A 27,240-nucleotide genomic window follows, 5' to 3' on the forward strand; every position below is an offset into this window, starting at 1 on the left:
TCCTCTGGTTATAAACACTAAATAAACTCCTTAGTGTTTAAATCACAAATTACAGATGGCATGTGGAAAGTCATAATTGAAACTCTAAATTCTTTAGGTTTGTGTTTAATTAGAAACATGTATGATATTAAGCCAGAGATTGGAACTGTAGCTGGCAATATGGTCAAGAAGGTCTGAAAAATTCTGTTCTCATCAAATATGAAACATTATTATAACCTGCTTCTTTTGACATACATCTACATGCCATCCAGATTATAGCAAAACCTTAACTGTGCGAAGCCTCCTAACTGGAGGAGAGCTAATGTGACGCCAATTTTTAAAAAGGGCTCCAGCAGTGATCCCGGCAGTTACAGGACAGTAAGCCTGACTACAGTATCGGGAAAACTGGTTGAAACTGGAGTAAAGAACAAAATTGTCTGACACATAGGTAAACATAATTTGTTTAGGAAGAGTCAACATGGTTTTGTAAAGGGAAATCATGGTTCATCAGTCTACTAGAATTCTTTGAGGGGGTCAACAAGTATGTGGACAAGAGGGATCCAGTGGCAGGGCAGGCGCAACCCATTAGGTGACCTAGGCGGTTGCCTAGGGCGCTACAATTTGGGGGGCGGCAACCACAGTGGTATTTTGGTGGTGGGACCTTCCGCCGCCGCTGTGGGGGGCGGCATTTCGGGGCGGGACCTTCCGCCGCCTAGGGTGGCAGAAAAGCTGGCAGCGCTCCTGTCCAGCGGATATAGTGTATTTAGATTTTCAGAAAGCCTTTGACAAGGGCCCTCACCAAAGGCTCTTAAGCAAAGTAAGCTGTCATGGGATAAGAGAGAAGGTCCTTTCATGGACTGGTAACTGGTTAAAAGCTGAGAAACAAAGGCTAGAAATAAATGGTCAGTTTTTAGAATGGAGAGATGGGGAGAGGGATAGCTCAGTGGTTTGAGCATTGGCCTACTAAACCCAGGGTTGTGAGTTCAATCCTTGAGGGGGCCATTTAGAGAACTGGGATAAAAATCTGTCTGGAGATTGGTCCTGCTTTGAGCAGGGGGTTGGACTAGATGATTTCCTAAGGTCCTTTCCAACCCTGATATTCTATGATTCTAAGTAGTGGTTTCAGAGTAGCAGCCGTGTTAGTCTGTATCCGCAAAAAGAACAGGAGTACTTGTGGCACCTTAGCGCCACAAGCTTATGCTGAAAGCTTATGCTGAAATAAATTTGTTAGTCTCTAAGGTTCCACAAGTACTCCTGTTCTTTTTGTAAATAGTGGTGTCTCCCAGGGATCTGTACTGGGACCAGGTCTTATTCAACATACTCATAAATGATCTGGAAAAAGGGATAAACAGTGAGCTGGCAAAATTTGCAGATGATACAAAACTACTCAAGATAGTTAAGTCCCAAGCAGACTGCGAAGAGCAACAAAAGGATCTCACAAAACTGGGTGACTGGGCAACAAAATGGCAGATGAAATTCAATGTTGATAAATGCAAAGTAATGCCCATTGGGAAACATAATCCCAACTATACATATTGTGACAGACCCAGACCAGTGGGGTACAGGAGTCTGGTAGAGGGCAAATATACTAGTCACTGGATGAGTAATTTTCTGTTCCCTGAGTGACCAGAGCAGGGGCTGCACTAGAGTAATCAGGAACCTGCTAGAACCAGTTAAGGCAGGCAGGCTAATTAGGACACCTGGAGCCAATTAAGAAGAAGCTGCTAGAATCAATTAAGGCAAGCTAATCAGGGCACCTGGGTTTTAAAAAGGAGCTCACTTCAGTTTGTGGTGTGAGTGTGAGGAGCTGGGAGCAAGAGGCGCAAGGAGCTGAGAGTGAGATGGTGTGCTGCTGGAGGACTAAGGAGCACAAGCGTTATCAGACACCAGGAGGAAGGTCCTGTGGTGAGAATAAAGAAGGTGTTTGGAGGAGGCCATGGGGAAGTAGCCCAGGGAGTTGTAGCTGTCATGCAGCTGTTACAGGAGGCACTATAGACAGCTGCAGTCCCCAGGGCCCTGGTCTGGAACCCAGAGTAGAGGGTGGGCCTGGGTTCCCCCCAAACCTCCCAACTGACCTGGACTGTGGGTTCTTCAAGAGGGGAAGGTCTCTGGGCTGTTCCCCAACCCACATGGTGAATCTCTGCGGCAAGAAAATCCACCAATAAGCGCAGGACCCACCAAGATAGAGGAGGAACTTTGTCACAATATAAAATAATGGGGTCTAAATTAGTTGTTATCATGCAAGAAAGAGATCTTGGAGTCATTGTAGATAGTTCTCTAAAAACATCTACTCAATGTGCAGCGGCAATCAAAAAAGCAAACAGAATGTTGGGAATCATTAAGAAAGGGATAGAAAAGAAGACAGAAATATCATATTGCCTCTATAATAATCCATGGTATACCCACATATTGAATACTGCATGCAGATGTGGTCGCCCCATCTCAAAAAAGATATATTGGAATTGGAAAAGGTACAGAAAAGGGCAACAAAAATGATTAGGGGTATGGAATGGCTTCCATATGAGTAGAGATTAGTAAGACTGGGACTTTTCAGCTTGGAAAAGAGACAACGAAGGGGGGGATATGATAGAGGTCTATAAAATCATGACTGATGTGGAGAAGGCAACTAAGGAAGTGTTATTTACTCCTTCCCATAACACAAGAACTAGGGGTCACCAAATGAAATTAATAGGCAGCAGGTTTAAAACAAAGAAAGGAAGTATTTTTCACACAATGCACAGTCAGTCTGTGGAACTCTTTGCCAGAGGATGTTGTGAAGGCCAAGACTATAACAGGGTTAAAAAAAGAACTAGATAAGTTTATGGAGGGTAGGTCCAGCAATGGCTATTAGCCAGGTTGGGCACGGACAGTGTCCCTAGCCTCTGTTTGCCAGAAGCTGGGAATGGGTGATGGGATGGATCGCTTGATGATTACCTGTTCTATTCATTCCCTCTGAGGCACCTGGAATTGGCCACTGTTGGAAGACAGGATACTGGGCTAGATGGACCTTTGGTCTGACCCAGTATGGTCATTCTGATGTTCTTAACTTGAACACTGTGTCACAGCCTACAACCTTCCCCAGTCCTATGTGTGTGTATTTATACACAAACACCCTATATACCCACTGTAGGAAAAATAATTTGAATGCTGTGTAAACACCTAATGGAAAAGTTATCTTGCAAAACATAGCACAACACAATAAAACATTATTTCAATGACCAATGGGGTCAGGAGGCTCTCTTGCGTCTGGGAAAGAATCATTTCTAGACACTGCTGGTTCCGAGCTCTGCTAATTGCAAATAAATATATATTGGAAAGTTCTGCGAGATTTGGATGAGTTCACAAGTGGCTGAAAGACAGCTTCAAACATCTCCACTATCCAAATTTGAGATGGAGGTTAGACAAATACCAGAGCCTTTTCATACTACTCACAAACATCACCTAATTTCAATGACGGATAAAGAAATAGCACACAGGTAAGTAACTTGCATCATATCATCCCACATCAAAAACATGTTTACATTGATATGGCTATAAATGTCATGATTTTGAAATGTAGATCCAGTTCCCAATAGCTGCAAAATGAAAACTGCTAGTGATTGGCCTTACACATCCAGGGTGGATGTCTCTTGACAAAAGGAACAGAGAATTACTGCAAACTCGTGCCTTCTGTCTGAGAAATGTCAGAGCTTCCATTGAGAATTGGTATATGTGTGCTTGAATTTCCATTAGCTCAAACAGATTGCGTCTGATGGTCATCCCTCTTTTGATCTGTCAATATTATGTGGATAGGAAGTGTCAGAAAATAGGGAAGGAAAGACAATATCAACGATAACTTACACTTTGAGGCATGAGAGTCTTAAAAGTGAGTCAAAAAAGTGTTCATCCAACTTTTGTAGTGGTTTCAATTCCAACAGAATTAAAGTAGGGTTTATTTTAGAGACTTCCTCTGAGACAGCTGTGTATTTCACATTTTTTCACATTTTGTTTTTTAAAGGAACAGTGACAATTATTAACTAGCCTTTCCTGAGTAATAATTACACATCAGACTATTTAAGATGAAAGAATTACATAATTGTAATTTAATTTTCACTTTTGAATATTATCATTATTGGTGGACCAGGTAGACTGCTTATTATTAAGGTTGCCTGAAACTTCAGATTATAAAACCCTGTTTTCAGTTGCTCATAACTTTGTCAAACGTTAATCATTTGGGATAAAATTTTGCGTGACAGGTGTCTGCCTTGGACTGATTTTTTTAGAACATATTGCCTTTATATGTTCAAAGCAAAGATGCCATTGATTTCAGATGCTGCTCTGAGTAATCACACTTCTGCAAGTCAGACAAAGGGTCTCAACTCAGGTACTGAGAAAATGAGGAACATACAATAAGTGTCCACCCATGAAAAGTTTGGTTTAAGTGATTTGACTAACATCACACAAAAACTCTGTGGTATAAGCTGTGATAGACTCCATTATCCCCAGAAATATTTAAGTGCTTTAACTATGAGATCATCCTCTTTCCCTTTCTACAATTCCCTGCCTCACTCACTACACACTTTTAAACTTATGCAACAAATGAGACCGGCAGTGGTCTTACAAAGTCTCCATCACTACACAATCCTGATTCATACCCTGAGCAGGTGCATTCTGTGCAATGAAGGAGATAGGGGTCCTGTGGAAAAAGTAGCATGTGATCATGTAATTAAAGACTGTGCCATATGCACATGCAAAAGAGGGCTGAATTAAGGTTGCACAGGCAACCTTAATTCTGGCATATCCTATGTTCTGAGTGCTTGGCTTTGCAAACTTAATAATATTCTTTTAACACAGTGTTTGTGTATAATAAACTATTTATATTGCAGTAACATCTAAACACCTCAAACACATTGGAGCCTCATTGTACTATTATGTCTAAACATATAGTTAGAGACAGTTCCTGTCCCAAAGAGTTTACAATCTAAATTTAAGACCAGACAGAACAAGAGTCCATCTTTCTTTGGCCCTTCTTCTGGTTTAAAAACATGGGGCCGATCCTCTTCTATTGTGAATCAATGTAATCCTTTAAAGTCAATGGAGTTATGCAAAGTTACACCAGCAAAGCATCTGGCTCTAAACGTGTGTCCTAAAAATATTTGAGTGTCCCTGTAAATTTTTGTATCTCTTTTGCATATTGAAGGTTTCCTGAGCAACTTTTACTTGTTTTACAGTGGGGCAAAGATATTTTTCCATCAGAACAAAAGGTTTCAACATTGAAAATTCCCTCTATCACACTCTATTTTTCTCCTTCCTTGTTTTCTGTCCACACTGATTGTGATGTTCCAAAACAGACCCACGACCATGAAAATAGGAGGCAGCAGTTGATAGTCTTCAGAGACAGGCAGAAGTGCACACATTAAGAAAAAGAACTTCAGAGAAATGTTTGCTCCCTATGAGGAAAAGACAAGTTGGTAATTAGGTCAAATTTTCTACAAACATTTCAACATTCAAGTCTGGTATGTTTTCTGAACAGGACTTGTAATTGGGGTTGTGGGAAATGCTGTTTGCACTGATATGCCTTGTAGTTTATCACTGTGGTTTATGTGAGGAGTAGTATACTCCCTTTTCATTAGAGTGTGGTGTCAGAAAATCTGTACTTATCTTGCCAGTTGGTGTTCAAGTGTCTGTATCTCATAGTACATTTAATTGACTACATACAAGTTAGCTGACTTCAATATCTCCTAGAAAGCTCCAGCAGAGCTCAATTCATCATTTCATCATTTTGTATGACACAGTATTCCACAACAGGACATCATACAAGGTGATCTACATAAAGGGGATCATTTAGGGTAGGATGAAGGGCTAGAGTTAGGTCAGAAGCACAAGCCTTTCCTGCTTGGAAATTAAGCAGCAACAATAATAAAAGTGCTAATTAATTTTCCCATTACAGCTTACTATCATGAAGTTTTCTGGTATAAGTTTTTCTGTGTGGTAAGCTTGTAGCTACTTCAGATCACTATTCCTGCTGGCCAATGAGCTGTGGAAGTAAAGATTCGGAGAACAACAAGGGATCTTTTACTCTGAGTTCTCTATGAACTCTTTCAGATCCACTCCATTCAAAGGCCCTGATTTCATGCCTACTGAAAACAAAGGGGAGTCCCTTCCATTGACTTCAACAGGTATGGATTGGGACCACAAAGCAAGTTTCCACAGGGAGTGAGGAACTTTTCTGAGAAGCACAAAGCAGAGTTTTCTGGCTAGATGGGGATTAACCCACCACAGAGTTACCTGGACATGAAATAGAGGGAAAGCGATGACGTGCCTTAATTCTCAGTACAAATGTAACAGAGAAGTGGAGGGAAAAAAAACACGATCAAAGTTTTAAGCATACAGAATCCACTGAGTTTTCATTAAGGAGAAAAATGTCCAAATAAATGAAAATGCAAGAGAAGGAGGATGGCTGCGCATGCCCCTCAAACCCCCGCATATTCTAGATAATTGGTAGCAATGTTTAATTTTTCCCATTCAATTAAAACCAGAAACTAGAATTTTTTTTGTAAACATAATATTATTCTATGTTTGGCTTAATATACTCTGTATTGGGTTTTCAAAAATGTTAAGACCTATACCCTGTTGCAGCACACATTTTTGTGCTGGTTTGTGTGACTATCTAAATCTATCATAGAACTTTTGAAGTCAATAAGCTCTTCATTTTTTAAATGAGTGGCAGCAGATCTTGGCTATTGGTTTTCAGAGCACCTTATTGGAACAAAAAGACTTTATGCATAAATTGCAGAATCATTTCAAACAAATGAGTGGGGTTTTTTTTGTATTTTGTTTTGTTTATTTTTGGCAGAAGACAAACATTGCTTTACATGCAACAGAATTTTATTAATCTGTATTGTACATTCCACCACCATTTCAGTCAACATTCATCTGCTGATCTTAAGGTTTCTTTTATCAAACTGTAAAGAGAATCTGAAAAATGATTTGGATTAAATAGTTCCACCTAAATGATAGTTTGTGTTACTTTTACCTTCACGCCAGGTCTATGTGAATCTTGGGTGTAAGCATATTGACAGGACAATGAAACACCATGGAGACAGAGTTTAATCAGAAATCTTCACTGTTGGTGGTCTGGAGGAGATATGTCCATACTAAAAAGATGACTAATCAAGTGTCCAAATCTAAATATCCCTAGAATCTGGAGTACTAGAAATCCAGATCTGGATCTGATTTTCACACGTGGTATTTATCTTTATAATTATACACGAAACCCCTGGTTCAGATCACCATCAAACTAAGGACGTTCAGATCAAACACTGAATTTCCCAGCTTCTGGGGTTACCCTAATCCAAAAAAAAAGAACCCACCAAGAGACTATATTTTAGAGCTCTACTGCTTGTGGTAGCTAATAGTTTGGCAAGCTACATACCAGGTAAGTGTTACCAAAAGACATGGCCATGACATACAGAACTGTAACAGGGTAGTTCACCCCCAAGTGCTATCAGGCCCAGCTTTCCTGTTCCAGTTCAGGTGTTCCCCAGTTTGGTGCAATGAGGAGGGCAGGGCTACCCTGGGAGTTATAAATGGGAAGCAACCCAAGAGTAAGAGTTCAGAACCCAAAGTCCAGAGAGGGAGAGAGCTCAGGAGAAGAGAAGAGCTGGGCTGAGAGCTTCAGGGAAGGGATGACTCAGAGGGAAGAGAAGTGAGAGCTCCTTAGTGAGCAGTGGAGCCAGATCAGGCTGGTGAAAGCAGAAAGCAGGAAGATAGTTGTGGGGAGGGTCACCTATAAACTTCCCAAAGCCAGAGAAGGCTGGGGCTGGGGCATGGGTGGTGGCTGAAGGCTGACTGCAGCGGAGGGAGATATCTACTGGCTCTCTGAGCTGGACAGCTGAAGGCTGGGAAATGATGGGGGGAGGGGGAGAACTCATTGATGTCTCAGGGCAAGATCTGGAACCAGACAGGAAAGAAAGAGGGTAAAGAAACATCTCAGCTAGAGGGGCTGGGGTGGTGAGAGCCACCGGAGCTGCACCTGGGAGCTGGAGCTTGGTGAGAAATACTGGAACTGTATTGGAGGGCTGGAGCACAATGAGAGACTCCAGAGGTGTAATGGAGAGCTGCAGCATGGCAAGAGACTCCTGAGCTGTGCTTGGGGTGCTGATGAATTTTTTGTAATAAATTAACCCAACAAATGGCTATTTATACTCTGAAACCTTATGTAGCATTACTGCCGACTCCAGAAGAAGGAGAAACTGAGGGAGGTGCCCCAGTCATGCCCCAGCCTGCCACAAGAGGGCACCCCAGGAAGGGGTCGCCATATGACGGGGGGGTTCTCACTACTACCTACAACTCAGAGAGATACTGCAGCTCCACTTCTCCAAGTTAATTGCATATTTAACTTTATAGATAATAGGACTCACTTCATTCCTTTATACAATATACATATATATATATATATATATATATATATGTATAGAAAGAGATTGTGTGTGTGTGTGTGTGTATATACACACACACAAATCTATCTCTTTCTATACATAGATAAATCTGAATACCCTTTGTGCCAAAATATGCACAGTTGGATCAGTCATCAGGCTGACAAAAAGGATAGTTCTCATCTATCTCTCAAGAAACAGAATGGCATCTCTAATAATTTTAGTATTCGGTATCTTGTATGCTAAATTGCAGTATTTTGTTTTAGAATCAAAGTCCATAGACTATGGAGGGAGAGAGGGGAGACTTAGGGCCTTGGAAAGTTTACTGAGAAAAGTTAATTTCTGTTTTCAAATTAAATATTTCATTGGCCTCTAGCCTTTTAAGGGTAGCAATAGACTGAAATTGCAATTAGAACAGAACAGTTGTAGATTATAAATGGATGATTTAAATGCCAGGGGCATTTAAATTAAGTTTTGAAATGAGTAAATAAACCAAATAATCTCATTCCTATTGACATCCAGTTACGGCGCTTTAATTAAACACAGTAAGTAGGTCTCAGTTTAGTCCTGCTTCACCTAACCAATTGTTTTGATAGAAACCTACAAAATACTCCTTATTTTTTCAGACGTTCTGCTGGCTTGAATATAAACCTGACAAGATGGATTTACTGGGTAAAGATCTATGACAGGTTTAAAATAATTGTAAGTCTGATGGATGCAAAGTTACTGATTAATAAACAAAATGGTATATTGCTGCAACAAATGTTTGGAGACGTTATGAAAACTGTGGTCCTTGACCACTTGTGAGTAATTAAAATGTCTCTATGGTATTTTTCACAAGGGTAGGGATATCAGTCCTGGGATCTGGGTTAAATACAACTAAATGATCTGTATTATAATTTTCACTAAATTTGAAATGAATAAATTTGTCTCTCGTTGCTTTCTTAAAACAACTATGTTGATGGTTTTGAATGGCCACTGCTTCCTAGTGGTGAGATGTCACCGCTACATGTACAGAGCAAAACAAACAGAGTTGGGTGAGCCATTCATCATGAACATGGACAGGGATTCTTCTCGATTTCTTGACGCTTGGTACTTACCCAGTTGGGATTTTCTGTGAAAGTCCACTTTCCACTTTCACAGTCTGCCTCTTCCACTATTCTGAGATTTGCTTGTATGCTCATTTGGCTTATACCAAGTGAGAAGTCTATGACATCACCAATTTCCTACAAGTATCATTCTATACTTCAACCAACGGTAGCAGTAAAACTACTCCCAATAATACAGTTTGAGTTTTAAAGCTAATTTAAATTCAGAGAGAGCGGACACAGATTCCATGTAACTCAGTGTGTCAGTCACACACGCATTAGAATTTTCATGTATTTTCTTGAAAGCAGTTTTTACCTAATTTCCTATGCATTATTAAACATTCTAAATTAGCAGCAGAGGACACAAACGGCAAACAGAAAATTGATTGTCAAGTCAGAAAGACAAAAATGAAGAGGCTGTCCATGGGCTTAAGTCAAATGCTTACAAGAGTTTGAAGTCCAACTTCATTCTTCCCTGCTCAGCAATATTCCTGTAAGTGAACTACAGCTTCAGAATGGCATTCCATTAACACGAGTAAATGTAGCACTTCCACTGTATACTGAAATACTATTAGTGTATTAGTAATAAAACAAGCCATTAGGCTTAGACACCAAGACAAAAATGTAATTACATTAGCACTCTTGGAGTAATGGCTCAAAAGCTGACTTCCTGTATGATTATACTTCAATCCAGAATCATTAAACAAGCAGTAACATTCCTTTTACAGAATTCTGCTTAAGGGGAAAAAAATCCATGGCAAACCCAGTGAACATAACAAGCAGAGAGAAATAAATAAGAGGGGCTACTCTGATGCTGCTCCATTCCACATAAACTTACTATAGTTTAAGGACAATTTTCAGTCATGATCTCCAGAGAAATCATAGTAACAGAGCTAGTAATGGGAGCTACTTTGGACCAAATTTAGCCCTTGATATATGAATGGGGCTCACAATTAGCTTCTTGCAGAGCTTGGCCAGCCAATTATGGATTACATTGACTTTCTTGCACAGAAACCAGCTTTGCTGTATTTAGAGTAAATATTCCTATTGTTTCACACATTGTAGTGCAGTGTACCTCATAGCAGAGAAGAGGCAGGACTCTGCTGTCATCAACGTACAGGAAATTAATTATTCAGGCCAGGATTGGGGCTAGTACTTTAGTGCCCAAGGCTGCTGCTACCCAGTGGTGCAACCTGGGCAGAGCAGTCCTAGCTGGTGTGGGTGGGTTTGAATGACTGCAGCTTCCCCTAAAAATTAGGCACTTTGGCCTTTGCCTGTGTAGCCTACCTGTAGCACTGATCCTGATTCAGGCTAGAAGTCAAAGATGAAATCTTGCAATTCTCCCTTTTACTCTAGATTCATTACCACACAGGGTCTCACTAAGTCTTGGACTAAGCAGTAACAGAATGGATTGCTGACTATTCTACACACGTCAATGCATCATCTAGATAAAGATGTTCTTGCTAAAACAACAACAAGTTGAAACAGATCACCTTTATAACAGATGAGGGGACCATTGGCACTGAAATTTGAAAGCTACTTGATAAGCACTGATACATTTCTCTAGCAGGTTTTTGATCCTCTAGGAGGCCATTTAATTTTCTATTTCTGCAAAAAATATATATATATACTTATATCTGTTTACATGGGCGAAGGTTCACTGTCCAAAGTGCTATTTACTGGCCAGGTTTCTAGCATTTCTGTCCAGGTTTTCACTTGGCCCTAATCAATGAAGTCTACGTGCTGTTTTAATTAACTTTTGCTTTCCTTTTAAATGTGCACCTTCCTAACAGAGCTTCCATGGTACTGAGAGATCTCTTCACTTTGCAGGTTAGTAGGGATAGATCCTGGGAGTAAGCAAGAAGCAACAGGGTGAGATTTTTTTTAATATATGTTTTTTCTACCCCAGAACTTATCTCTACATGAAGAACAAGAAGTAGAAGTCATATAACACTCCAGCAACAGCCTATCGAAAAGGACCCTGCAGGCAGGGTCCTGTATCTTGCATAAACTTTGCACCTGAAACAGTTTTCACATGAGAAAAACATCACAAGTTTTCACACATTTGGTCAAGGCCAAATTATTTAGCATTTTACCCACCTGCTAAAGAAGTCTTCCCCCTCATCAACTCCCGGTTTTGCCAGTGATGCCTCCCCACAGTCCTCAACATAAAAAGTCTCTATCATCATCCTGCGTCAACCACAACCAGGACTTCTTATTCTAAAACAGTATGTCTGCAACTGTTATTAAAATTAGCAATAAGAATGCAAAGAGGGATGCTTCAGAAGGTCTAAACAAGAACACACTTTACTGATCTCAGTTAAGTATTGGAAAGTATGTTGGTGTATGATAAAAGGCTCAAGAATACACACACACACACACACACACACACACACTCACCCAATTTGTCTTTTGGCTTTTACTTTTTACTACTTCTGGATGGTTGCTTAACTTTTGTGTGTGGGATTCACATTAATAAAAATGTGAGTCTGATAGACCCAGAAACAGAAGCCCTCCATTTAACCAAAGGAAAAGTTCAGTGCAGACAGCAGTACTGCAAGCATTCCCAAAACATTCTACCAATTGGGCTTTATTTTAGAGAGCCTACCTTTAGGAAGTGGGCAGTAGCCCACGAAAGCTTATGCTCTAATAAATTTGTTAGTCTCTAAGGTGCCACAAGTACTCCTGTTCTTTTTAGGTAAAGAATAGTACCCAATGAAATGTTTCTTTAAACTAGATCTCAGTTAAAGTTGGTGGTGACAAGAGTTGTTTAGTAGGAGCTGAAAATCCTTTTGAAATGTCACTGAAGGGCACCAAGAATAGATTCAGACCCTGATTTTCTCAAAAGGCATTAAGAGAAATGAACAAACACAGTGTTAAGTCCTGCAGCTTTGCCGAGAATCCAGTTTAAGAATGTTTACCAGTACTCTTGGGGCTCTCAAAGGGGCTAAAACCCTATCTTAGAGACAAAAAAGGTATTATTGGCTAATTTAACCCACAAGTCACTCATATAGAAATGGGCAAAAGTTGGAGCAAATAGTTAAGTTGATAAAAAGTTGGCAAATGATAAAAATACTGAGATCTGCTATTTAGTGGTAAACCGAGGAGAGCAAAGCAGCCTGAACTGAAGCTTTGCAAACCAACCAACCAAACACAAATACAAAAACCACATTAAAAAAAACTAAGAAAAAACTCTGACTCCCGTGACCATTAAAATCTGGACAGTTGTAGGGCACATTGCTACCCCCATCCCTGCAGGAATTGAGATCAATCGGGTTGGGGGGGAGGGGAAAGGAGACAAAACCTTCCCTGCCCCCTCAGAAATTATTGTTGCTGCATAGTTAGAGTAAGGCCTGCATAATTAAGTGCATCACTTGATAAGATGTCCCACTCGTCTCCTTCTCTTTATTTTGCTTTAATCTACATTCCTTCTTTTTTCAGGGGTTTACCATTTTTACCAGCTATCAGCACCTCCAGATAACATTTTGTAAGTAGCAGACGATTCTATAGATATAGGTATAGATATATAGTTATAGACGTATTACTGCATAAATGAAATATAAGCAGAGTATTTTTCCCTGCCTTTCTCTTGGCATTTTTGACTGTTCTATGATGATATCTAGCCTAAGGGTATTATTTATATTAGTTTTTCATTCTTTTTTTCCTCCTTAACAACATTCCATGAAGTTAAAAAAAAAAAAGATTAAATCAGTCTAGTGATTCTAGAAGCCCTGGCCAGAGATTTATGATTTTAGTACTGCTAGATCTCTTTTCAATACCAACCAAACAACCTTTCCTTCCTTGCTCAGGCTCTTGGTATTGTGCCAAGAGGCAGTAATGGGATAGAGATACTGCATTACCCTCCATATTACACCTCACACAGAGTTTTATCATAGGAATCAGGAACTTTAGATTCCCAAATTAGATTTGTATCAATTCAATGTTTCCTTAAAATCACTGTCAGCTGCATTAGTCAGAACAGATTGGAAGTTTGATTCTGGGACCGATTCTCCTCTCACCCCAGTTTCAGTCTGGTGTAACTCAACTGAACTTCAACTGAATTACTACTGATTTATACCGCGGCAAGTATGTGAGAAGAAAATTTGGCTGTGTGTGAACAGAGGGTGAGGAACAAGAAGCAGAAAAAAACCCTCTACTTAATGGGAAAAGAAAATTATTTAGGTAACCAAGTTCCCCCCTTTCAAACTCCAATTTCATTGCTCATTAAAGAAAATCTGTCCTATAGGAAGCAGTTCAAAAATTAAATGTTTAAATTTATGTATTGTTACATTTCCTATTGGAGAGTGCATTGAAAGAAATAAGTAAAATAATCAGCTATGAATTGAAGGAGATTTTAGAAACTGGTAGTACCACTTACATTAAAAAACAACATCTTTTTTATTTCTCCCCTGGAAACTTATACCTCTGGTAGTCCTACCCTACTTTTATTTCTTTAAATGGTGCCCACTGTGAAGTATCCCAAGTGACTGGTAAAAAATTATGTTATAATATTGTAACAAACCAGTGCCAACCTAGGAGCTCAGGGTCATCACTATGCTGCTTTGTGCCAGAGCCACTCAGAACTTGAAGTAGCAACAGGGACAAGCATACTAGCCAGTGCATTACACTATCATACGACAGGCTCAATTTTCTTGTAATGGAACTGCTTTACACTCAACTGTTTAGTTTGAATGAATATTACTTTATTTCTCCTGAGTCTCTTTCCTCATTCTCCTCATATATGCACTTTAAAAAACACCAGTACTTAAGGATGGTTTATTAAAATATTTTGAAAAAAAATCCAATTGTGATCTAAAATGGGGGCATTAAGCGGATCACTCACAAGACACTGACAAGATCAAGGCAATTGCTTGCTGACTGTATGGCTTCATATACTCACCGCTTTAGACTGCAAGGCATTAAAGCGAGTGACAAAAGGCTTTGTGACTCAATGTAGCTGATCAGTATGTAGATTAAACTCACCTTGAATGAGCAAAGATCAGGTAGAAGAAAAATCAAAGAGCCACCAACTCAAATTCATGTAAGAATTAAGTTAGGGGACCTAGGGAGATGAAACAGAACAGCTACCCTAAGGGGATAGAGAGAAAATAATTTAATAGTGTAATATCTAAACATTGCTTGGGATCTTGTTTTCACCTAAAACCGAGATTGGAAGGCTCAAATAGGTACAACAACAAGCTCATATCCCCCCTCCCTCAACTGCTTCCCTGATATCTAGAAGAATATGAAAATAAACAGTCCCCTTGAATCAAAGCAAAGCTGATATTTCAGCTGACAGACAAGTCTTTCCTCCGTGTCTTGTTACTCTTTGTTTCCATAATGTGGTTGGGAGTTGGAGAGTTGTGGTGGAGGAAGATAGGAGAAATGTGTCATGCTATTTGTACTTCATCGATTGGTATAATCATCCTTTGGTTGAAAATACAATACCATCCTATTTAGTATGGTGCCTTGCATGCCAACTCTATCTCAAAATGTGTTGCAGAGTTAAATAAAGCAGTTTCACAGGGGAAAAGATGTGTTTGCAGATTAATTCAAGCATTAAGACAGAGTTCTGACAGAAGCAGCTGCAGAAGAGAAGACCGAGAAGTGGACAAGTTATGTTAACAGCCAAAGAGAAGGCTCATGATAGATGAAGAGAGGGCTAGTTAACGATGTGGAAAGCGGCTCGGCACTTCTTCACTGCTCTCCCACAATGGTAAGACAGGCTACCAAATTATTTTTGTCACCGAAAGCCAGCACTGTTCAGGATCATATAAATTATGTTTCTCTGCTGTCTTCAGTACTACAAATCTGATTAGACATCTTTTGAGCTATATTTGCAAGCCAGCCTCCAGGTTGCTGCACACAAATCTTCCGCAGACACACATATGCCTGAGCCAACCCCTCATTTCCACAAACAAATCCCTGTGTATCCAAACCATTCAACTAGCATGTGTAAAATTTAGGTTCACAAATTGAGAGGCCTGCTTGAAAACTTAGTCCTTCAAGCTCTTTTATTCTGAATGTATGCATCTTGCCCATCTCTCTTACTATACACATTTACCATGCCAGAGAGGTAGCATGGTGCTTCATGCCAGGCACTAGATATGGTGTGTTACAACCTGGGTTCTTGTTCCAATTTTGCTATGAGAGTTTGGGTGACTCATTGCATCTCTTTGTTCTTCAGTTTTACAACCATTCCCTGTTACGGAGGATTCAGTATTTAGTTGGACCCTTAACACTCATTAATTCAAGTTTTAAAATTTGCTATGAAATGAAAAATGTGTTTTTGGGTAGTGTTCTGTACCAGTCTGAAGTGATTTTCCCTAGTTCAAATTTAAAGTCCATAATATGGTGGTCAAAAAAAAAAAAAAAGAAGAAATGTAAAGATCTCTCTCCTCTCTCAAGAAAAAATGCTCATTACTATAAAGCACTTCTGTTTGAAACCCTGAACGTATACTGAAACACAATGGTGCAGCATATTGTATTCCAGCACTAAGCTTGTCACTATGAAACATAGAAGCCTTTTAGCACCACTTTGGGGCTTGTTACCGTTGTTCATATCACCTTAAATTATATAAAATAAATTCACAGTGAGACAAGGCCTGCACAGCACCATCGTCTTGCACCAGTCTGATCTGAAGTCGCTCTATATTAAGATCCAGTAACTCATAGTCAAACAATGACTAAACTCATCTGTAAATTCAGGGAGGAGAAGCTAGCATGTGAAACAGTGGGGCCAAGGTTTAAGATGCTCTTTAGAATCAGGGGCATCTTCAGTAAACTGCACACACAGATTTTTTTTTTTTCTTAACAAGTGGGCATTAAATGGGATTCTGTGCTAAATCTTCCCCTGTAATGAACTCTTGTAGATTTCCATTTCGCCACACACTATTTACAATTGGGGGGCTAAGGAATGCATTCTCAGGACTACAAAGCTGATGGCTTTTTTTGTTATGTGTGCTTTTGTTCGTATTGTTTTTTTTTTTAAATAAAAAACAGGCTACCCTTAAGAGAGTTACCTGATAGGGAATCAGAAAGGACTCCTTAGTCATCCTATCTCCCCCTATTCAACTGCATTTCCTTTTCTCTTTTGGGACAGCATGGCTGATACAGAACACTATTTATTCTGGCAGGTACTTTTCCCCGAGGGAGGAGTTTCTCACAGTCCAGTTATACCTTAGCTCTCCTGATTTAAACATCTCCTTTTGTTTCACTGCACAGTACTGTTTTTCTGGAAGCATCAGTTGTTGAGTTCTTAAGGAAGAATTGGCGTGGTTACTTCCCTAGTAAAATGAGGCTCTGTCAATGGCAGTTTCCTTACCCATGTTTTTTTCTCCTCTTCACTTGTCCACTTCACCAAGACCTGTGGTTGGAAGTCTGTCTAGTCTTATCTTTGTAACTTAGATTTTAATGGCCTGCTTTTCAGAAGTGCTGGGCATCTACAAATCGCACTGAAGTCCATGGTAACTACATGAAAATCAGGCCATACGTGATCCTTGGTGCATGGGCCTTGTTTCCTTTGTCTCTGCTACATGGCATGCCCATCTCTAATTTTTTAAACTAACTGATTATCAACAATGCACTTAAGACTTTGATCAACAGGTAGTGATCAATGGCTCCATGTCTAGTTGGCAGCTGGTTTCAAGTGGAGTGCCCCAAGGGTTGGTCCTGGGGCTGGTTTTGTTCAATATCTTCATTAATGATCTGGAGGATGGCGTAGACTGCACTCCCAGCAAGTCTGTAGATGACACTAAACTGGGAGGAGTGGTAGATATGCTGGAGGGTAGGGATAGGATACAGAGGGACCTAGATAAATTAGAGGATTGGGCCAAAAGAAACCTGATGAGGTTCAACAAGGACAAGTGCAGAGTCCTGCACTTAGGACGGAAGAATCCCATTCACTGTTACAGACTAGGAACCGAATGGCTAGGAAGCAGTTCTGCAGAAAAGGACGTAGGGGTTACAGTGGACGAGAAGCTGGATATGAGTCAACAGTGTGCCCTTGTTGCCAAGAAGGCTAACGGCATTTTGGCTGTATAGGTAGGGGCATTGCCAGCAGATCGAGGGACGTGATCATTCCCCTCTATTCGACATTGGTGAGGCCTCATCTGGAGTACTGTGTCCAGTTTTGGGCCCCAAACTACAAGAAGGATGTGGAGAAATTGGAAAGAGTCCAGCGGAGGGCAACAAAAATGATTAGGGAGCTGGAGCACATGTCTTATGAGGAGAGGCTGAGGGAACTGGGATTGTTTAGTCTGCAGAAGAGAAGAATGAGAGGGGGTTTGATAGCTGCTTTCAATTATCTGAAAGGCGGTTCCAAAGAGGATGGAGCTTGGCTGTTCTCAGTGGTGGCAGATGACAGAACATGGAGTAATGGTCTCAAGTTGCAGTGGGGGAGGTTTAGGTTGGATATTAGGAAAAACTTTTTCACTAGGAGGGTGTTGAAGCACTGGAATGAGTTACCTAGGCAGGTGGTGGAATCTCCTTCCTTAGAGGTTTTTAAGGTCAGGCTTGACAAAGCCCTGGCTGGGATGATTTAGTTGGGAACTGGTCCTGCTTTGAGCAGGGGGTTGGACTAGATGACCTCCTGAGGTCCCTTCCAACCCTGATATTCTATGATTCTATGAAACCCTTGTCCGACAAATACAACTATTTACCTCTCACTTGTGGTCACAAATTAATACAACAATGCGAAAAGCTTACAGATGTGCCTGCCCCCACAGCCATCACCTGAGCACCAGCCATTTCTCAAATGTTCCTAGTGCAACCGCCACAATTACATTTCATACAGTTGACACTGCCCTCTCTGGCACAGCACTGCCAAGTGGCCCCATAGAAGGTAACAGCCATTTTGTACAAACAAGCACACAAGAACTTGATAAAGTCTTGTCTTCTCCCTTATGTAGTTCTCACATTTTCTCTGCTTGATCAAGCCATATATAAAAATAACTAAAAAACAGAGTTATTTGTATTGTACTATTTAGGTCAGATGTGTAAGTTTTAGCATTGCTTCCTTCTAAGGTCAGGCTTAAAGCACCTACAAAAGAACATAATCTCTCTATAAAATGGGGCTTTTCCTGCTGTTTGACTCAAGCTCTTCAGACTTCTCAGAGAGGCTAAGTACCGCTCTCTGTATGTAATATGCATAGCTGCTTATTTTTTCTTTAAGTTTGGCTTACACGCCTGTGGTTAAATTGACTGCCAAATTTGATGTAAAAAGGGATTTGTCCTGTACAGATGGTTATACAGCATGTGGGTGGTGGGTTTGCCTTCCTCTACATCTCGGAGCACTGATCACACGAATGAGGGTAACATATCCAATTGTCAAAGCTTCCTATGAGAGCAGGAGGCGAGCATAAGCGCATCTCTGTCCTTGCCATCTAATACTATTACAACTATGTATTACTGATGTAAGGGACCAGAGCGACAGCCTGAGAACATAATGGCCAACACCATTTCAAGCTTTTGCACACTACCCCACTAATGTGCCTCAGTCCTGATGGACAACCTTTAACAGTGAAGGAAAAACATAATCTAAGATCATTCGGTCCTTGGCCTTTCTGTTGACACTGCCAGCAATTCCGGATAATATAATGATGGTTTTCGTAATTCAGAACCTTGTAGTCATATGAGCACAGAGTCAGGAATAAGTGACTGCTGCATTCTACTCCTAACGCTGACAACAGCTTGTTGAGATACTTTGGGCAATTCACTCAGCCTCTCTGTATCTAGTTTCTCCACCTGTAAAATGGGGATAATAATACTTCCTCACCTCAAAGGGACAATGTTACTTAATATTTGAAAATGGGTATAAATATATAAAATACTATGATGAGTAAAGATGATGATTATATCTAACCTGAGCTCACCGTATGTTGCATACAACCCCAGTCATCAGGTGGTACAAACACACATTTGGTCACAAAAATCAGTGACAGTATTTTAATAATATACTGATAACACTTCAATAGATAGGTAGATAGATTATGATCATGCCCATTTTACCAGTAAGGAAAATCAGGCAAAGAGAAGTTAAGTGTCTTGATTTCAAGTCACAAATGAAATTTGTTTCAGAGCCTGGGACAGACCTCTGGATTTATAGTCCATACCTTCATAAAAAGACCCGATTCCCACTGGATCACACCCCATTCTGGAAAAACAGCAGTGTATACAGATCAGCATTTACTAATCCTTGCCCTTTGTAAACTAGTCAGCTGTAGAGATTAGAGAAATTTTCCCCTGAGAAATGCCAAATTACTACTTCTTAATTGCCCTTTCACATTAAAATCATTTCTAACAGTACAGCTGAGAAAATAATTTGAGAACAGAATAATTACGAGTCCAACACTTTGTATGAGATTGAACAAATCATAACAATTTACAATATTAGCAAACAGTTTAGCAGTGATATGACTGAATCAGCACTGGCACGGAATGACATTTAAATGGGACTAATAATAATACTTCATTCACTGGTTTTGTGTGAACTTCATTATACAAATGTCAGAAGATAGATAAATGAATAATCAGTGTCATACCAGAGCAGACGTATTCCTTTTTCTGAACATCCGCCACATTAAAACCCCGTAGGTGCACGGGTGCCATGCAGAATGTGAACTGCCCAATCGAGCGTCTCTGACGCAGCCAATCAGACAGCCACGCCAGGTGGCAGTCACAATACAGGTAATTGGAGTGAAGCCGCCTGCAATGGGCAGAAAGAGTCACATCAGATCTGAATGTTTTAGAAACAGTGATTAAACAAAGCAAACTCGTACAAATTTTCAGAGACATTGTACTAAAAACCCTGCACATATTTTCACACAGGAGTAAGTTGAATTATTAGAGATAAATGTTGAGACTAGAGGCTGAGGGGATCCACAAAATTGAAGGGGCTTTGATCAAATTGACTTTTCTGTTATATTGAAAAGCAATAAGTGAACCTGACAAGAAGCAGAGCTCCAAGTAAGCATCCAAAAGGATGGGTGTGCAATCAACCCTTGAAACTGAAAATTTTCCAGCAGGCAGCAATCTGGGTGAAATTACCAGTGCCAGGAGTACCACAGCAGCTTCATGGTAGTTGGAGGCTTTTACCTTAGGGCGGTTTAGACAAAGCACAGACGACCTCCAAAAAGATAATATCTATTAACTGAACTTTTTCTAATCCATGAAAGGTTTAGTTCACAGTTAGGTGAAGATTCATCCTTCCCCATCATTAAATAATTTAATACAAGCTTCACTTGCTGTCATGGCCATCCATTTAGCTTCTAAGAGAAGTCTGAGAAGTATTGTTCAGCAATGGGATGCCTATTTTACAGACTCACAACAGATTGAAATCTTAAATACAAAATACTCAAATTATGAGTACTTGTGCAATTTTGTGGCACACATTAATTGCTTCTCCCACTCCCACCCTCAACCATCAGTTCATTTTTAACATGATGCAAATTCACAAGAGAAGATGTAAACTTCTAAGTTTATACTAAAAACTTCCAGAAGTATCATCTAGCTTTAATCCCCTCCCTCCCCCACATCTTTTAAATAGTAAACATGCAACCAGGGAATGAACCCAATACTGTTTAATAACTACCACAAACTTTAAGTCAAAGTTTAATAAGTTAAAACTGGCAAGATTAAACATGTCATTCCTTTTAATGAGTCATGAATTTGTAGCATTATGACAAAGTTGAAATGACAAACCCACCCATCCCCGCCAAAGACTGAAAATCCTGTAAGATACAGTTAGACAAAGCATTCTTAACTGCAATGCAGTAATATATCAAGTATTATATTTAAAAAAAAACAATTGGTGTGCACACTGGATTTAGCCTTGCCAGCTCCAGAAGAAATTAACCATCAATCTAGAGATATTCATATTACACAGTGGCAGTTGAGATCAGTGGTGGCGCCCAAGCTGACAGTCCCTAGATTTGTATGTCTGGGGGGAGCCAGTGATGCATTTTCAGTGGCTGGACCTCAAGCTTGGAATTCATTTCCATGCTTTGGCCAGTAGCGCTTACATCTGCTGGGTACACTTCAGGGCACACTGTAAAGCATTTCTATTCACCCAAGATTTCAATGAAGGGGCGGGGTGGGGCAGCGATGTTGTTACATTTTCAGAGGACACTGCATCAACTAAGAACTTTGGTAAAATGTTTGTATTATGAATTTTTTTAATTTCATTTTTGATAGGCACAGTATATAAACTGAAAGAACAAATATATACATTCACAAAGCCGAGAGAACACTGTCTAGGAAAAGATCACCCTAATTGCAACAAGGCTGTGTTAACCTATACAGCTAACCTGGCAAAGAATTAGCATCCCTTCCCATCACAACATTCAAGAGCATCCTATGATGATATTCAGAATTATGCTTTCTAAAGAAAGTAGGAACATGCCTTTTTTTGTTTTCAGACAGGGTTCATATGATAAAAATTTCACAAGAACTGCTTCCATATCTCCTATTTGTTTTCTTGCTAGATATGTAGAACTAGTTTCTGGGTTTAAATATTTTAACAGTGGGAACTATATTACTCCTCAATCTGCCTGCATTGTCCCATGTGAGCCCTATCTTTAGACTTGATAATGTTATTTGTGTTGAAATTCTGCAGCATGCCATGGGTGTTTGGGAATTGCTCTTGGTCCATTGTAAACAAGCCGTCAAGCTTAACCAGGTAGCATGTAGGACTATGTCTTTGATAAACAAATTAATGAATACAATAAAAGGGCTTCCATTGTGGTTGAGAAACACAGCACAACAGTCCCTTGTGCAAGTCAGGAGCACTGCAGCCATTTGTTGGGTTTTGGGTTTTTTTGTATATTTTACATATTTTTTTAAATGAAATCATTTACCTCTGCAGTCACTCACAGATGCAGAGACAAAAGGAGACTCACCATTAAATAAATTAATACAGAGGACATGTTTAGCATAAATAAAGCTGTTTCATGCAAATGAAAGCAGATCAATACAAACTAATTCCTGTAAATTCCAATCAAGAGCACACAAAAAAAATCAATAAAACAAACAAACAAAAAAAAACAATGGAAAAGAGGAGTTAGGTTGAACAGATCAGCATAGAAGAGCTGATTTATTTATTTTATTTTTAGAAAGGATTCTTAAGTGCTACGATTATATTAATACATTTTTCTTTCCCTTCAAGGTCATATTGCCTGGATATTCTTAATTTTTCCTCCCATGTTCTTTATAATGGAATGGATTTTTTTTTCTTTTAAAAAATTCACATGACTCTTGTCCTTATAAAAAAAGCTGGATTGAGAGCACTGAGAATAAACTTTTTAGCTACAGAACAAGTACAGTACAGGCAGATTCCCCAACTGCCTGTCAAAGGACCTCAGCACTCACTATAAATAATTACATCCAGGGTACCCTACCTAGGCCCATTCAATCTATGGCCTCTCTAGTAAACCTGCTAACACAATGGCCATGTGTGATGATATTTTTGTGATGTGGACACCTAGCCAGTGGGAACTATATGAAGACTATATTCATTCTACATAAGGTACTGCACAGCCATCAGATGGCTGGATTTGAACCATTGACTGAAGGATCAAATACTACAACCTATCTCCCCAACCCAAGTCATCATGCCTGCAACAAATTCTATGCAACATGCTTTCTCTCACAGATTTTGCCCCTTATGAAAGCAGCTTTTTTGAGCTGTGTATTAACATGGAAGAGAAAGAAAAAAAAAACGTATGAAGTAAAATCAGAAACGTGACATGAGAGAAGGTATTGCTGTCCCACCCCCCCATTAATATCTTCATATGAACATTTTACCTAACAGAACAATAAGAGACCTATTTCTAAGTTGATTTGTGCAGAGATGCGTTACCTGGGCAGCTGCAAAGGGGCATTATTACCTACTTCAGCAAACCACATGTTTAATATCAAAGCCACATTATCCTGCAATATGAACCAACAATGGTCAAGTGTGTTTCTAATCATTTTTAGCTATGAAAAATAATGTTAATATTTAGACATCATCTTTGTGAGATGTGATGGTGATGATTTGAGGAGAATGAAACAATTCCAGGAAGGAGAGTGGAAGAAGTCATGAAATATTTGTGGTATCTGTGTTTATCTTACATTTACTATTCTTTTGATGGCTTTACTATCTCTGACAAAGTAGGGAGAAAGTAAAATGAAAAATTAAACCACAGTATTACAATTCTACCCTCCTGCATGGGGCTTTTTAAAAAATAATACTGAACTCTTTAGTAGGGATGTAATTTGGCAGTCTTTGAGACTCATACATGCCACTTGCTATTGATGAAACTACCTTTGTAGAACATAAGGTGAATAAATACAAATGCCAGCTTTTAAAGGTGCCCTTTTAGCCACAGACTCTAAATTAAATTTCCAGCAAATCCTTTTAGAGTGGGTCAGCATTCATGTTCTGTAAAATGTGGCTCTCAGAATTCAATATAAAAGCTTCTCTTTATAAATCCCATTTATGACTTCCTTCCTTTTTTTTTTTTTCATTCCCTTTTTTTCTTCTTTAATTACAGCGAAGGGGGATTAGTCAGTGTAAGTCTCCAGGGAGCGATATACAAAGCCATCTCCGAAATTAAACTAAAGGGAAAATGGCAGCAGGCACTGAGCTCTGGGAACAGACAAGACTGATTGATCTGAAGTAGCCAGGCAAATATTCTGGATCGTTAAGGGAGAGAAATATCTTAACCCACCCTTCACCTCCCCCACAAAAAGACAAAAATATAAATTCTCTTTAATCAGTTACATTAATGCTAGCATCATGCAATGTCATCCTTTAGAGAAAAAAAGAAAGTAAATATAAATCAGTAGTTATCACTTTACAGAAAACAGCCTATCAGTATGGACAGATAAGAACCATTTTTCTTCAGCTCACTTAACTGGCCTACTGTGATTATATGAAAATATATATCTAAACATAGCATTCTGCTTCCCACTAGTATGAACAGGCTGCTAGTATTTGGCTTGCTGAACATTTTGGAGTAAGCGCATGTTGGCTTGTTTTTATACGCTGGAGTAAAACCAAACAGGTTTTTCTTTAAAAAATGACTTCTGGAGCTGTGTATTTATTTAAAGGGAATGATTTTGGAAATGGCTGGGTGGGGTAGAGCTGCAAAGCTGATGGCATTACCATTTGGAATTTTACCTCTAAGCTCTCAGTCTAAATTCCACAAAAATTACACACAGGTCAATTTAATTCCCTTTGTATAAGGTTCTCCTAGAGCTGGTAGGAAATTTTCCAGAGGAATCTTTTTCCATTGGAAAAAGCAGATTTCTCACAAGAGAAAATGTTTTGTAAAAATGGGTCAATTTCTATTAAATTTCATTTGGAAAGAAAAAATTCAAAACAAAATATTTTAGATATTTTGGTGCAAAATGACTTTTCATTTCAAAATGTATGTTCTATTTTAAAAATATAAGTAATTTAAAATGTCAAAATCAGATTGCAATATTTTGACTATCCAAATTAAAGGTTTTGACTGAAAACTTTTTTTTAATTAAATTTTGTTTCAAGGATATTTTGAAATTTTTGGGTTTGTTCCATTTTGGAACAACTTTTTTTTTTTTTTTTTTTTTTATCCTCACAGAATTTCCCACTAAATGAAAAATCTTGTTTCTGCACGGGCTCTGACTTCTACGTTATCCTAGGTGAAACTGTGCATGCATTTAAAAGCTGTGTGACCCCAACGTATTGAGATTTGCATAGGCTGTAAGGAAGGATTCAGTTTGGCCTCCAATTATCAGCTAAATAACAGAATTACATTTCATAATCAGCACGTGACAACAATTAGGCTCAACTGGTAGATTTTTTTCTCCCAAAACTAGCTTGAGCTGGTTACCTTGGGGAGAGACTGAAATATGTTCTCACCCAATAAGATTACCTCATTCCTGTTTACAAGGGGTTAATACCACACAATACAGTTTTGGCTTGACCTATTTACTGTCCTTTTATTAAAGAAAGTGGTTTTAAAAACCTTTATAAAAGTATTTCTTGAATAAAGACAAATATTCAAAGCAAAGACAGAGTTATCCAGGCTGCTACTTATTTCTGAATTTAGTACTTACAGAGTCCTGATCTTTGGCATATGGTTGAAACTGGTAAGAGGGATGCGGGTGATGTTGTTATTGTTGAGAGTACTGTTAAAAAAGAAAGAAAGAAAAGAAAAACAGATTGATCAATTATTTACATTGCTTTACCAGCATACTCTTTATAAATCGGGTAATAAATCTATAGTGCTGCAAACAAGAAGACGTGCTGACAAATATCTCAGGAGTGATTTGTGAGTTGTCAAGAAGGATATTTTTATGTCAAAGTAACCAATAATTGTGCACAAGTAAACAAAAATTGCTATTTAACATGCCCTGTCCTGCATAGCAAGTAGCACAAGATTTCATCCACTAGAGTATTTGTTTTCAAACAAAAGGGGAGATGTTGGCACTTAAAGCCTCATTAGCACAGCCTGTTTGCAATAAGACATACAGCTCAAATTGCTCCGTTAGAAACATATGGATGGATGAGGAATACTTGTTTGGTTTCCTTAGGAAGAAATATATGGAACATGGAATGTACCAGAATAAACATTTCCTGTTCAAAGCATATAAGGGTTTCAAATGGAAACGCCGTATTGTGTATTTTATTAGAGCTGGTCTTAGAAGAATGGGACCCGGCTGCCATTAGGGACCCTAATCATGTTTTTTATGATAAAATGACTAGTTTAGCATCAACTGGGGTAGGTTGCCCCCGTTTATGTTGTTCCTAATTATATCAGTGACTCCCTGGCAAATTAGAAGCTATAAAGTTTATCAATGATGGCCTGGGAAATGGAACACACACACCAGGAGGGTATACTTGCCACATTCCATTGCTCAGAAATTGCAACTACTGCAGCCTACTGTGTCAAGAGTCTTGATCAAATCTAAATGAATAAAATAAATTAATGGAGATATCCTATCTCCTAGAACTGGAAGGGACCTTGAAAGGTCATTGAGTCCAGCCCCCTGCCTTCACTAGCAGGACCAAGTACTGATTTTGCCCCAGATCCCAAAGCAGGCCAATGCTCAAACTACTGAGCTATCCCTCCCCCCCGACTATTTGTTACCTACCATGTTGCACTGTCCATCCTCCTTCTAACTGAAATGGTTAAAGCTCTTCAGATTTCCCTTATTTAAAATTCAAACACACAGCAGTTGTTTATAGCAATGGCCCAGCAGGCTGTACGTTATAACAGCCATAGTGCAGTGTTTTGGGCGATTACTGTAGAAATCAATAGCTTGGCCTTGTTTTAAATTAAGGGCTGTAAGCTTTGTACAGGTGATAAAATAAACAGCCACCTCAAATAATACCTTAAAGTAAACTACTGTTACTTACACCTGATTTGTTCAGTAGTTGTGATATTATGTATTTGTGCAGGGCATTTCATAAAAAGATTTTCAAGAGCTTTAAAATAATTAACTAATTAACCTTCTAATTCATCTGTAACTTCCTTCCAACAGATGATTCGTTTTCTGTATACTAGAGATCAGCGTGAACAACAGAAACCTCTCCGTAGATTCCCAGTTTGCAGTGTGTTAGTGTACCGTAGCCTACAACACAATATATTGCAGAATTTTAGCGCCACTAGGAAAACTGGTAATGTCAGATGTTAGCTCAAATCAGAAATCAGAAAACTCTCAAATATGGAGGGGATAGGATGTTTGAAATCCAGACCTGAACCAAAATACTCATTTCACAATTTGAGCCT

The 27,240-nt window shown here is 39.2% G+C and overlaps 1 protein-coding gene across 1 annotated transcript in view; it reads right to left on the reverse strand.

Annotated features, from left to right (window-relative positions):
- Positions 1-27,240, reverse strand: part of SLIT3 (slit guidance ligand 3) — a 779,517-nt gene that overhangs the window by 278,168 nt on the left and 474,109 nt on the right. Inside the window, exons 7-8 of the mRNA XM_054037022.1 lie at positions 25,565-25,636; positions 20,026-20,189 (exon numbers count right to left, since the gene is read on the reverse strand). Coding sequence (XP_053892997.1) covers positions 20,026-20,189; positions 25,565-25,636 — 236 coding nt within the window. The remainder of the gene's footprint in view (positions 1-20,025; positions 20,190-25,564; positions 25,637-27,240) is intronic.

The sequence above is a fragment of the Malaclemys terrapin genome, chromosome 8 (assembly GCF_027887155.1).
Source record: "Malaclemys terrapin pileata isolate rMalTer1 chromosome 8, rMalTer1.hap1, whole genome shotgun sequence".
Lineage (NCBI taxonomy): Eukaryota > Metazoa > Chordata > Testudines > Emydidae > Malaclemys > Malaclemys terrapin.